The 14,956-nt window shown below is 35.2% G+C and overlaps 1 protein-coding gene across 5 annotated transcripts in view; it reads right to left on the reverse strand.

The window, feature by feature from the left end:
* LOC116346927 (myb-like protein Q) overlaps positions 1-14,956 on the reverse strand; it is a 54,878-nt gene that overhangs the window by 16,106 nt on the left and 23,816 nt on the right. For all 5 annotated transcript variants that reach the window (XM_031777241.1, XM_031777239.1, XM_031777238.1 and 2 more), the window contains exon 4: positions 12,205-12,325. In XM_031777241.1, the coding sequence (XP_031633101.1) occupies positions 12,205-12,325 (121 nt within the window). The remainder of the gene's footprint in view (positions 1-12,204; positions 12,326-14,956) is intronic.

The raw sequence follows: 14,956 nt of genomic DNA on the forward strand, positions 1-14,956 counted from the left end.
CTCTCTCTCTCTCTAAACAGTGATTATAAATGATTTTTTCCAGTAAATGGCAGGGCAATCATCAACAATCACGATTTTGTTTTTGTTTTTCTGCCAGTTCTCTTCTTGATGATGAATGAATGACCCCAGATTATCTGTGTGCGTGTAATTTATCGAAAAGAATCACTTAAGGCATGTCAAAGTGTTTTCAGTTGAAAATGCAGGCGCACACAGATTGAATGTGTGAGAGATGTAATCAGTGGAATACATATCTGTATAAATGAAACCCAAATCGATTATACCACCGTTTTTCATGAAAAATGTGAGGAGAGAGAGAAAACAAAACAATAACCAGAACGAATAAACGAATGGCCAAACAAACAATTGGCGTGTGCGTTCGCAAAATTTTTTGTTTTGACCATTCACACACAGAAAAGTGATTAATATTCTTTATTGTGGATGGAAATTATATTAATCAAAAATCTCTGTCGGATTTCTTGCATTCCCTCTCGCTCTCGCTCATTCTATCTCACGCTGTATGCGTGTGTGCTTGACTTTTGCTTTTAATAAAAATTCAATTGGTGTGTCTGAAATCAAATCATCCATGCCTTTTGGGTCTGTTTTTGACAAATTGAATGACTTTTGATATATCATATTGTACGGGGCCAATTGAGTTGAAATGACACATTTAACCCATATATTCAACACTCAATACTGTGCATGACGCCTTGCAATCGACTTCGTTATTCATATTATTAGTTTTTGGTAAAAGGAGATGAAAAAACATCTCCAGCATATGTTACTCAATGCAAACACTTTTACCATCCACAAATCAATGCCAAAATAACGAATATTACTTTGATAGATACAAAAAAAGGAATGATATCATAACGTATTATGCACAGGGGAATATTGCATGGTACAACACCGTGTTGGTGGTGGCTGTATGACCTCACAGTGGCTATATGATAACCCGGCACGTATTATGAGATATTACGATTGAAATCTATGCCACAATAAGCAAATTCGACACGCTCCCAAATTAAATTGGAGATCCTTCAAAAGGGCATAAATCAGATAATTTTGCGTACGCTTCACCTTTTTATCGTGAATCGATGTGCCCCTCTGTTATGAGTATTCTTTTTATAAAAAAAAACTTTTATTTTCGCTTCCATCGATGAAGGCGATTTTTCTCTTAGGCGAAAAACTACCAAAAATGTACATTTCGATTGAGCACGTTCTCAATCTTATTAAATTAGATTGTGTGGCAGATTGTCTTCCAATAAAAAAAATCATTGACTTTGTTTCTCTTACAAAGCAGTCTCATAGGCTGCATTACACATTTAGTACTGTTTCCTGTAAAGGATATAAATTCCTTCCCTATTCCTTCCTCTGTGTGATTTTTTGTCCGTAAAATTCCTTTCTCCGCTTCTTTTTTTTTTTTCAAAAGTAAATGGACCGCATACTGTGTAAGTAAATGTTAGGAAAATGAAAATAACATTTAAAAACCCAAAACGGTTTGCTAAATGCGTTAAAATCACTACATGAAGTTATAGTCTAATTGTGTATTACCTTTTTACCAGCTTTCACACCATTGTTAAGAAAGCATTGCACACACTCTCTTTTTTTGTCTCTTCTCTCGATCGCATTATATTCTTTTACTCTTTTCATTCACTTACACTATACTTAAAAAAAAAAGTAAAAAGGTGGTCATTCAATGAGTGAAATGATCGCAACAGACCGTTTGTCATCTCTCTATGGCGAATAGAATTAAAACGAAATTACTTTGCATTCTTTCTCCTGGCGAGAGGCAAGATGTGGTTTTGTGCAGTGAAACATTTGAAAAGAATTGCCGACACAAGCATACACCAATTGTACGCCAGCAAATACGAATGAAATGTTACTTCCAAAGAGAATTACATGAAAAGAACAATCAAAATGTAAAATAATATGACAAATAAAGTTTTGCAAGTAAAAAGCAAAACAATTGATTTCCGTTTTGCGATGGCCAGTTACAGTCTATTCGTTGTACACTTTTTGCTCGAATCATTTTTCACGCCATTGTAGGTGAGGAATTACAAGGAATTTCTCTACTTTCTTCGACACTTTTTATGGCACATTTTCTTCCTTGATTTTTTTTTTCTTCTCTTCCTCTGTTTGTGCGTGTGTTCGATTCCTTCAGCAACATAACAAAGATGATGAGGTCAAATGTTGTTCCGGTGATTTGCAAACACCTCCAAAAAATGTCAATACAATCATTTTTTTTCTCTTCTGTTCTCCAGAGGCCATTGAAAATATGATGGTGATGGCTGTACGATTAGTATATATATTTTGTGGTTTTGATTTAATATAGCACATTCGACAATATGTGACCCATGCTTTTGTTAACACAATCAACTTTTCTCCATTTGTTTCTTTTTTATTTCGTCCATTTCTTCGTTTCTTGCTTTTTTCCCAATAAATCTATAAATACTGATATTATTTTAATGTCTATTGTATGCACGATCGACTGCCAATAAAGGATATACATATATTTATATATAAAAATGTATTCCGTTAATATTTCGTACCTCTACGTGGGTCGAGAGCACATGTCGTTTTTCGATGTGCGGCCCGCATGCGGTTTAACGTGACAACATCCACTAATTCAAGAATTCAAACCAAAAAATCTCTCTCTCAGTCTCAATAACTCGCCCAACACACACACACACACACACACACACACACACACACATCGATTGAGAATTTTTTTGAATGCTTATGCACAATGTCCCTCATTTCATCCATTTCGGTTCGTTTGTTTTTTCTTATATAAACTGTTTCTTCCAATATAAAAAAAAAGCGAAATATTTCACAAAGTGATATTATTATTATGATTGGTTCCACGAAAACCTTCAAAACTATATGTGATTTGAACATATCTCTGTCTCTATAATTCAACAAACAAAACAAAACAAAAAAACAGAATTTCTTCATAAATTCGAAAATGATTGGTCCTGTTTCGAAATTTCGCCGCTTCGTTGTATCAATAATATAAATAAAAAAAGCATGTTTCTTCACCTATTCACACCTGCATCAATCGATTTAATTACGCTATTTTCTATATATTGAAATTGGTTTTAAAGAACTGAACCGTGCGCGATGATTCGATTATTTATTTTACTGATAATAATTTTTAATGGAATGGTCTCATGAACAAAAGAGACCCCTTTTGTATATGGGTGCAATCATTCAAATTGGCATTTGAGACCATTATTTTATGGTGTGCCCATTACACAACCGACAAGTTTTAAATAAAAAAAAATACCCGTACATTTTTCATTGGAATTGACCGAGTTCAATGAGCACACAGAGTGAAAAAACAAAACAAATCTAATCGCATTCGGCGGTGTTTAGTTCTTATGATCGTTAAATGTTCCAATCCGTGTGTTTACTTATTTGTTTTGTTTATATTGACGTATACAACTAAGATTATTTCGAATAATAAACGATCTCTCGTTGCGTTGTCCGTCGTTGCGCATAACTCTTCAATGAAACGGCCAGTTTACAAAATATGTCATTTTTAATTATTTTACAAAATACATTTGGACACGAGTTTTTGTACTGTACACGGCGCTTTGTATATAACACAACAACAACAACAACAAAAAATTATATCAATTGGTTTAAATAAATCAGCCAACAAGTTCAGTGAAACGGAATGAAAATAAATCATTTCATTTATGCATAAGCCAATATTGACCGAGATGAATTTCCTTATTCGGCGAGAGCAAGAAAGAGAGCGAGAGAGGAAGTGGATGAGAGAGAGAGAGAGAGAGAGCAAGTGTGAGAGGTGGTTGCGAGCGCACGCGAAAGGGAATAGCGAGCGTGCAAGAGGTATGGTGCATTACGGGCGCAAATACGGTGCGGGACCGATAGAGAAAAATTGTATATGGATTTGAATTTGACGTTGCACTCACAATGAACAATGCATTTACCGTAGAGAATCGTCAGAGTTAAAGAATTTATTATCGTTTATGAACGAAACACACAAACCCGATGATGGAGAAGTTGAACGAAAAAAAAATTAAATCAACAAATACAGTCGTGTGCATTATTTACACGAATTATTATTATTATAACTATTATTTGGTTGTGTGTGGACAGCGGACATTTCTCTCTTTCACTCTCACGCTATCCGCTGTACTGTATTGCACATATGGACAATTCAGAAAGAATTTAAACGGTTAAAGAGCGCACACCATTCCAAGACGATAGAGACAAAAAAAATACCGAACCAAACAAACAACATGGAATATCTATTTATGATGGAATCAGAGCCGAAATCAATACCTGCGCTGATATCTATTGATAGCAGGTATTTACATTTCAGTTCCATTTCATTTTTTTTTTTCTTCTTCTGTGTCTCTTGGTTTTTTTTTCTCGCTCTCTATCCCTCGCTCTATCGCCCGTTTTTCATATTCTCTCACAATCACTTTAGAATCCTTCTGTCGCTTCGTCCCATGTTTATTCAAACAGATTCATCATGAGTACGCACTTGAGTCCAGAGACCGTCTATGTGGTTATTTTTTTTTCTTTGTTTCTCGTGTGTCCGTGTATTTTTCTTTTATTCTATTTTACCTATTCCTCCCGTACACTCTTATTTCGGTTTAATCGATTCTCGTTAAACAATTTCCATTTTAAAATGAAAATGATAGAGTAAATGTATTGAAAGCGTTAAGTGGATGGGCATAAAGCATTAGGAAATAACATTCTCGCACACATTGCGCGTCAATGCTTGGTTTGAAGCATTTCATTGAGGCGCCGCCCGTATATACATAACGCAAATCACTATAGCAAGAGCCAAGGAAAGACCATCAAAAACTGAACAAAATTATGCCATCGACTCAAACAGTTTACAAATGCATCTCTCTCTCTCCCGCTTTCTTTCTCTGTATTGCTCACTCACTCTCTCGCACAAAGCTCAAACGCACTGCATTCCGTCTATTACACTGACATGATCTTTGTTGTACACACCAAAACCGTTTCGATGTTTTAAGCGACAATATTTGAGTTGTGTCCGATGAAGAAAAAAAGAGGTTAACGCGCCATTATAAATAACAGCACAAGAATCGAGCGAGAGAGACGAAGTAGAATTACCGCATAAAAAATAATAAAAATAAAGAGTAAATGGATTTGCATTTAAAATGTCTAATGTGACGTTACACATAATTTTTATTGCTGCATTTAGCAGTGCCCGCAATTCGTCGGAATTTGTGCAGAAATCGTACACCAAACTCTCGGTCAATTGTGCGCGTACCGCGTACAATGAGAAAAAATATGTGTGTTCGCTCTCTCTCAGACTCCGTATCCATCTCGCTCTGTGCCTGCATTGGAAATATTGTCGCGCTGTAGTGTGATTTTTGCGATAAAAATAAAATTATATATATGTAAAACCTCATTTTCATACATATATTTCTATTGAACCGTGACAAAGAGTTTGATTTTTGTGCACGTACAGAAGCAATTTGCATTTATCGGTTGAAATTCAATATACCATAAATGCAATTTGATGGATACACACAGTTAAAGCTAGCAAATAATGTGCACTTTTTGAAGAGCCAAAGCCGACAAAAAAGAAAACATTCTTTTCTCACCCATGATCGCATATTTCCAGTGAAATTGGCATTTTTCTTTGGAATCGATATTTTATATCGATCTCGGTACATATCGACCGATTTCAATTACTTCAACACACCCCAAAAAGATATGTGTGACAATTCTCTCTTTGTTCGCTTTCAGTTATTGGCTCGGTTCTGGAGCACCAACATACAAATCATCGGTTCATGTCGATTGTTTGACGAATCGGCTACGGGGAACAAATAATGGGATTATATTTATTAACTCATTGCGTTGGCACTTTTGCTTGCGCCTCATAACAAGTGAACAACACTGCCAGTTCTATTCAATCAGTACAGAGCTCACAACCACAAATGCTAATCGTTTAAATGCGCATTAGTATATATTCATTGGATTTAATCCGTTTATGAATGAACCATTGTATGTGCAATTGTTAAAGTATTGAAACGAATGTGTATGTGTATGTGTATGCGTCAAAAGAGAGAAAAGAAGCAAAATACAAAGATCCTTTCGAACATTTCGATTCATGTATGTTTCTGACATACTATGTCGAATACTTATCGTTAAATTACCGTAAACTCCGAAAAAAGAAACTTTTTTCCTGGTCTCTGTCACTGTTCGCACACACATTTGCTTCATGGTTTTTAGTGCCGATGTTCCAAATGGCTTCGATTTAATGCAAATTGATTATTGCTTTCTGAATAAGTACGCGTTTAAATGCTTTTGTGACAACGAATTTGACCAAATTCCTTATTTCCACAACCTTGAAGAATATCATTTAAATCACAATTTAATCAGAATAAGCAACAATTTAATAAATCGTTTCAAATGCGGATACGAATATATGTTAAAAAAAAACAAATTCGACAATATTTGTTTCATCCTCCATATCGAAGCATGTCAGCAAAACACATGTTCGATGATATTTTTCAGCTTGTTTAAGCAAAATAATTCATTTCGTTCAAAAAAGATGGGAAAAAAAGAAAGAGTCGAGTCTTTTTTTGTGAAATATTTTCCAAAATCTGTGAGGCAATTCCAGGAAAAGCTCGACTCTTTGAAATGGATTCGTGTGGCTTTGTACCACTTTTTCCATTGAATTTAATTTTTTTTTCGCCGTTTGTCTTTTAATGAAATGACCATTTTATTTGAACCAAAAAAAACCGCGCACAACATAATATTACTAATCATAAAATAATAAATATTCGGTGCATGACCAAAACGCATTTTGCCATGTAAAAAACAATCCATCTGGCCATTAATCTAAGTTATTTAAAAAAAACATTTGAAATGTATGCTGTTCTTGTGTTTCCGGTCATGTTTTCCTCTATAAAGTTCTTATCGGTGCGGCGCATGCATTGCCATTATTCCATTCGGAGTGTGTGTATGTTTTTTTTTGTTTCATTTTGTTTTTGTGTCGAATTTTTGTTGTTGTTCGCGGTTCGATGAAGATTTGTGAAATCGCACAGACATACAATATTTTTAATATCTTTTGCAGAAAATGGAAATTATGAAAAAGTATTATTATTATTATTTGTTGTGGTTGTTTTATTCCATGCATTTTAAATCTGAAGAAAATTTCACGGAATTAAGGTGTTGTTGTTGTTGTTCTTTTTTTTTGCTGTTGGGTATACAGGCGTGCGCTCGCGCTCCGTGTGGCTTTTGTGTGAAATAAATGCATAAAGGACGAAAAGAACGCGTTGAAAGATTGAAAGAGAGAAAGAGAGAAAATCACATTGATTTAACGTGCGATGGGACCAATTTCAAGATAAAGGTAAAGATGAGGCTTAAGTTTTTATTGTCAGCCTTTTTCAATCATCATAAAATTAATCCTGTAATATATACTATAGATGAGAAAGGATCGGTGCTCATTTCCAATTCAACCAATTGAACAATGATATAATACATTCATGGGAAAAAAGCAATCAAGAATATTATATATGCTAAATTTATGTTTATGGACTAAAAGTATTCCGAAATGTCTATTATGTATAGTTGATGATGAAAAGAAGTGAGAGCAACATTGTTAACGGCTATCGGTAAATTGTCAGAAATATCCAATGAAATTTCACACACACACAGGCTTTTTTCTTCTGTTATATTTTGGAGTGGATAGTTATGACGAGTGCGTGACTTTTTTCTTTTACTTTAAATTCAAAACTATTTAAGCATGAAACTTAGTGTCTTTGAACAATTTATTGGATTGAGAGGATAGTCTATTGTTCGAAATTTTCATATCGCTGGGAATTAAGCTTACACTCGCCAGAGACTCATGCAATCGATGAAAATTGAATGATTTTTGATGGAAGGAGCGCAAGACAGAGAAAAAGATACACCGAGCAGAGGGAGAATGAGTAAGAGAGATGAAGATAGTAAAATCAAGTAAAATCATTGAATGAATGTGCGTCTTTTGATTTTGCCAAATGGTTATATTCACATGGGATTTGGCGCATCTGAAAAAAACGAACAATTCATAATAATCGTTTCATCCTCTGACATAACAATGAAAATTATTATAAAAATCCTTCATTTTTCAATGATTCCAATGAAAAGACTTTTCTCGATGTATCGCAGTGCCTCCCAAGAGACGTTTTTTTTTTTCATCACGTGAAAAAAGAACGTGAACATTACGTGATTGTTCCCAATCAAAGTTTTGACTTTGAATTGAACGCTGCCAGTTAATCGTTTGCGCATATGAATAGGAGAAAATTCCAAATGCCAAACTTTAGAAAATAAATCTCAAAATCGTAAAACTAAAATCATGAAATTTATGATCGAAAGAAATGTGAATATATAATTCAAAAAATCTACACATCGAATACAATGTATGCACCTACGTGCAAATGACTCTATACAGAAGCATGTGTATTCATAAGTATTTGCTAGCCTCGCTGCCCACTGTTCAGCCCCTGAAAATGATAAGCTTCCTTCTGTGGAGAATATATCATTTCAATTCACATCACGAATTTTCAACAATAAAATCGAAGAAAATAGAGAAACGCAAAAGGTATTAAAAAAAACTTTTTTTCCGCTTCTCTTTTCTTCTTCGGATTTAATACAATTTTTTTTTTGGTTTTGTTTTATTTGAAGAATGTTCATTGCCTGACTGACAGTAATTGAAGTTTGAATAGTTGCGGCCCATCGCGCTCCTCCGCGCTACTTTCACCGTTGCGCACTTACTGCTGCTGCTGTCATTTAAAATTTAATTGTGCCCTTCTAAATACAGAGAGCTATTGCAGCATAAGCACGATTTAAATTATCGTTTTCTTTTTCGGTTGTAAAAATAGCGTCGAATGTGAAAATGGCATCCATAAATTTTATTAGTTTTGAAAAAGTTCTACAAAGCAAACAAAGTACAGTGTTTTTCCCTCGGTTGAAGTTTGCAACCCACAACATTTGTGTGTGTTTTTTTTTATTCTCTAATAGGCTTTTGTATGTATAGATATCATCGTTTCTTGGCGACATGCAGGTGTTGAGTTGAATATATATATATTTTTTGTTGTTCGTTTGTTCGTTTTTCATCATTACCTTGTTCCAATTTGGGCAATGGATGACAACGATCCACTTTGGTCATTCGAAATGTTCGGTAAACAAATGAATTTGTCCGAGTTTTAACGTCGAGTAGAGGCGCAGAGAGAAGAGAAAACTCTAAATTAATTTTCAAGTAATTTCGAGTTGTTTATAGACCCGTTGTTCGTTTCATGTGCGGAATTGATTTGTAGGTGGCCGCCAGAGACATGAGCATAATTCAGTTTGGGAACAGAGAGATACTCTTTCTTTCGTTCGTTTGCTGTCATGTAGAATTTGTTTGGAAACTAAAATATATTCATGATCATCATTAATTGACTGAAAACATGCCATATAAATATTTGTCGATGTATTTTGTAACTGCTACATACATTTCGGACGATGTGAAATAATAGATAGGAACGTATGCTTTTTCGGCCGGTCGGATGACAACGCAGCCACGAAAATTTCAAAATACCAGTACACTGTTTTTTTTTTTGGTTTGTTCATTTCCCAATTTTATATATATTTTTTGATCGAAAAAAATTATTCAAAAAGTGACACATTATTATGTGGAAGCCGAATGCCGCAACGATGTCTGAGAGAAGAGAGAGAGAAGGCGATACAGAATGACAGAGCACCCAGAAATGGTACAAAATTTATGACGGTGCACATAATTCAACGGTAATTCAATCGAACCTGTACTAATGTAAATAAGACATGATCGAGATCAAGATTTGAATATCCACTTCATAATACACAATCAATATGCTGATGTGGAGCGTGTGCGCGACCACGATTGCATTCAGCATAGAATCAATCTTTCGAAATTGAACGCGAGCGCGAACAAAAAGAGAATGAAAAAAATGCAAACAAACCTGAGAGAAAAAACCATTTCAACAAAAGAACGAATTCAATCGATAAAGATGTTAATGTTGTCTCTGTCTCACTCACTCGCTCGCTCGTTCACTCGATGAATTTGAATTATTCAGTGGGCAGTTAGATCTATTGTATTGCATCTCTCAATGTACACGATGATGTGTCTGTCTGGTATGTATCGATTTGTATGTTTGCGATGGCGAACAACAAACGATACAATGGCATGACCGTTAATCTTTTTTGCTGCTTGTACGTCAACACTGACATCTTCATTTTTCATCGATGACACTATCCGATCGAAGATTAATCGATGCATACAGTGATACTACAATAAAATAAAATATCTTGTGAACAAACTGAACTGGGAAATGCCAAATTCCAACCGTACGGTGTTCGGGTAACAGGATGGTGTTCGTTTTTTTTTTGGCGAGCATATCAACAATTTGACATTCACTGACAACTTCGTGGCTTCTGCTTCTTTGTGGCTAACAATAATGCAAGTGTGAACACGATTTCGAATCGTCTGAACAATTTATCGAAACGATGCCGACTGATGCAAGAAATAAATAATTTCTTCGTTTTATTGGAGATGTTCAGCAAACATAAACTGTGAACCCTTGTCTCGTCGGTTAGTGTGAAAAATGTGATAATTTGACATTTTTATGTGTACACGATTGTCGAGTTTATATAAAACATTTGCCAATTGCACATATATAAAAAATTGAGTCAATAGAGGGAGAGAGTAGAATAGACACATGAACGGTGTAACACACATTTATGGTTTGCTTATTGGGCAAGCAAGTTAGAGATTATTATTATAAAAATAAAGAGCTAAGATCACACGACGATGAAAAGGCCGACAGAGAAAAAAGCGTTTTGTCCATCCAGCTGTTGTTTTGTTTCTCAATTTTGTGTGTGTGTGTGTGTGTGCCTATGTCTCTATATCTCACTTTTGTTTCTACAATTCTTTGGAATTGGCCTTTTTTATTTGTTTTGTTTTTGTAAATTTTTGTACCTTGTGCCGAAACCGGGATATATCTCTCTGTTTTTTTTTTGTCTCTCTACTCTCGAGCGCACTAATTCGGTGTAAGATGTTTTCGATTTCCATTTTTTATTGTTGTTGTTGTTTTTGTTCAAAAACGATTATCGTTTCCCGCCCGCTTTCAACTCGGTTTCTGTTTCTCTCTCTCTCTGTTCTCCAGATACATTTTAGATGCATTTTGCTTGCTTCGGTAACTTATGAGCTATTTCTCACTCAATGTTTCCAATCACATTGAGTTTTGCTGTGTGTGGATACTTTTTGGCCGTGTTCGCACCGAATCATTGTGTGTGTATGTGTCATTTTTGTTGTTCGGTTTCGGAAATTTATATACATGGATTTTCATTATGTTTATGAATCGTTTTATTTTTGTGTGTGCTATATGCAATGCATTCTCTTTCTATCTCTGTGTTTCTTGTTGTTGCCTATTTGGTATAACCTAAATGTGTTAAAATATTCTTTACATACTGTGATGCTATTTTTTTTCTCTCCTCCTTCAACAACAAACATAAAATAGAAATGTCAATTTTCGATAATCCGGAACGAAATGTGGATGCTTTATATTTTTTAACTACTAACCGGCATCGGCTTTGTGCTTTTTAATAACCATTTTATCTTGCATACATTTTTCTACTTCTTCTTCTTCATTGCCGTCGTCGTCGTTTGGAATGCGCTTTTCATCTTTGTTCTGATGACTGCACACTGCACACTGTTCTCTCTCTCTCTCTCTCTCTCTCTCTCTCTCTCTCTCTCTCTCTCTTGCTCGTGTGTTTTTTCTCTCTTCCCAACTAGAATTTGTTAACTAGAAAACAATTATTCTTCTGGTATTTTTCTTTTAATTTCATTCGTTTGGTTTGGCATTTACGTAAAAACATACACACAATCGCCGCGTGTACACACCATTTTATAAGTGGATTCAATTCATATATCATGCTTAGCCAAGACAAATCATGACCAAAGCATTTCGCTAATCATTTTGAAAATAGCAAAACATATACAAAGCACCTCGTCATATTGGAGAATGCGCTCGAATGGGTTTCCCCCCCCCATCTCCATTGAATTTTACATTATTTGATTGCACTAATGAAATAAGCATAGTTCCGATCAATTTGATCGATCAACTCAAGTATAGCAGAGTTCGGAAAATAACAAACGAATGAGAAAAATGGTGTTGCTCTACTTACGTGAAGTCACTGGATCGTCGTTGGCTATAATTTTTCCTTCGTGCATCCCAACAAACCTGTTTGCACATTTTGAATATAAATGGACTTGTTCTCGGCTGCAAAGTGATCCCGCAATCACCACCTAAAGTAAACAAACAAACAAACAAAAAAACACGAACATTATTCATACGAATGAAATACGAAAATAATTTTCAATTCAATTGAAGTTGTGTTTTGCTAATGAAAGATGCGCAAGCAATCTAAAGTGAAACAAACAACTTTGACAGCTTCACTGAATGTTTCGCACTTCAATTGCATTTTCACAATCATGATTTTGTGATGATGCAATTTTACGCATGTATCCAGCTGACTCATGACATCAAATCGATTAAAAATTTGGCCAAAATAAATGTTTGATCAATCGTATAAGCATTTAATCCGGACATTGTTTTTTTAAAAACTTATCTGAATTGTTGACAACCGTTCTCCAATGTTTTTGGTCGTTATCGTTCGACAATGAGAAAATGAAAAGGTTCTGATTATTTGTAAGCACTTGCAAAGGTTCTTGTCTTCTTTATCAAATTAATCCAATATTTTTTTGCGCTTTTTTCGCACGACTCGAAAATGATACAAACACAAAGCGAGAGAGAGAGAGAGAAGGAAAGAAAGAGAGGGAAGAAGAGATATCCGAAATTATGCAACGTTGCTTTTCTGTTCCAATGTTCGCTATTAAATTGAAAACTATTTGATTTTCGTGTGCATGTTCGACTCTTTTGGTAGTTGCTGCATGCAGTATTTTTGGTTCACAAACTTTTGAGTGTGTACATGGAATGCGTATATGGTTTAATTTGAAATTCACGCAATTCTTTTTTTTGGCATTTATTATTTTTGAGCATGCACATCATGGATTTAATTCTGTTGAGTTTTGGCATGCTGAACACTCTTTCGCCCTGGTGCTGTATAAATAAAACAAAAGAAACAAAAGGATCACAACGGCGAATGTGTTTAATTGGATTCGGTAAAGGTGTGCGCACAGACACATGGAGACAGAGTGAGAGAGCGATAAAAGCAAAGAGATTGAACAAAAACATTACTAAAAGAGCTTGAGAGAGAGAGAAAGATGGCAGAACGAAAGCGTTAAAGAATGACAATGCGTGTATTCTTGTGATGTACAAAAATTTGTTCGATGAAGAGAAATGTTCGAGTACAAAAACGAAAGACAAAAAAAAAGTTCTCGTACAAAATGGCGTTTCCAATTATTTCGATGTATGAATGTAATATTCTTGAGTGCACCCAGCCTCTATATCGACACATTTAGCATTTTGGCATTGTGCATATTTATATCGTTATGTGACGAAGCATATGGTTGAGAAAAAGCAACGCGCTCCATCGATTCCAATGAGAATTGTGAGTATCACACATTCTCTAATCTGATATTCAAATCGCAACAGCGACAACCACAGAAAGAAGCAAACAGCATCACAGATGGAGAAAAAAAAGAGCCAAACGCGAGAGAAGTATATTCATCACGAATAATACATTATCTCGGCATTCGGTCTCCTTAATTTACCATGGCCTGTTTGAGAGTGATAGAGAGTGTGTGTGTTAGCGCGCGCGGCATGTTAAATGGCATGTATAATGCTCATATAACACACTTAAGATATTGGATTAAACGACTGAACAAGCTGAACACCACATTTATATCGCCATGAAAATGAATAAAGAAAATAATCACAAACGCATTCGAATCAACAAGCTTGAGCCATTGCTTTCTTGCAATGCACTCGAACAAAATAACATCAACGACAACAACAATCAAAATCGGTCTTTCTCGAAGGCGACCGCATTCGCACACACTCACTCTTGAACTGTGAGCACATAACATTCGATTTAGATTACCGGAGTGCCAACATGATAAAGGGAAGAAATCATCAGACAACGGTGACGACAACGACAGCGAACAGCAAGAACTTGGCATTGCAAAGAGCGTGAAGCTTGATGTTAATTTCATATTACTAATTTGAGGCGCCAAACTGTTGTTTATATCACTTCATTTTCGTATCATTTTTTTTGCTCTGATCTCTCTCTCTCTCTCTCTTTCTCTCGCTCGCTCACTTCATTTCTTTCTTTTTTTCCAACTTTTCACAACGTGTTGTTATTGGTGTTTCTGCCTTTTTTTAATGTTGCATTTTATTTTGCACTTCTCTTGTGTGCAGTCAGACATTGAGCGAGCTCTTCGTTTTAACGAATTCTCATCTTTTCATTTGTGCTTCTTGTATTTCATTTTTTTTTCGCTCTCAATGTTTGATTGTTGCTTACAAAAATGAATATTGCAGCCTACTGATGCTGTAACATTGCCGTTTGCATCTTTTTTCTCTCTCTCTCTCTCTCTCTCTCTCTCTCTCTCTTTCAATGTTCGGTTTCATTATGTTGAGTTCGCACTCTTTGGCAAGGGTCGTCTATCAAATATTCGACACATACCGAATGAATAAAATACGATTCGATATAAAAATATACGCGGTAGACTTGAATCGTGATGTTGAAATCAGAGAGCGAGCCAAGGAAATCGAAAAAAGACCAAAAGAAAGAGAAAGAGAGAGCAAGCGAAAGAGTGAAAGAAAAATAGTGATCGAAAAACGGAAATTACTCCAAAAACGATGGAATGAACAAATTGTATGAAAATGCAGATTAGAATCGAACCCCGAAATTTTCAGCTTTGCGCTCGGCCAGTTAAACGAATGCATTCATTCGATTAAATAAATAAAAGCGAAAC

This window comes from Contarinia nasturtii, unplaced genomic scaffold (assembly GCF_009176525.2).
Source record: "Contarinia nasturtii isolate CC-2019 unplaced genomic scaffold, AAFC_CNas_1.1 Cnas_scaffold_1699, whole genome shotgun sequence".
NCBI classification, from domain to species: domain Eukaryota; kingdom Metazoa; phylum Arthropoda; class Insecta; order Diptera; family Cecidomyiidae; genus Contarinia; species Contarinia nasturtii.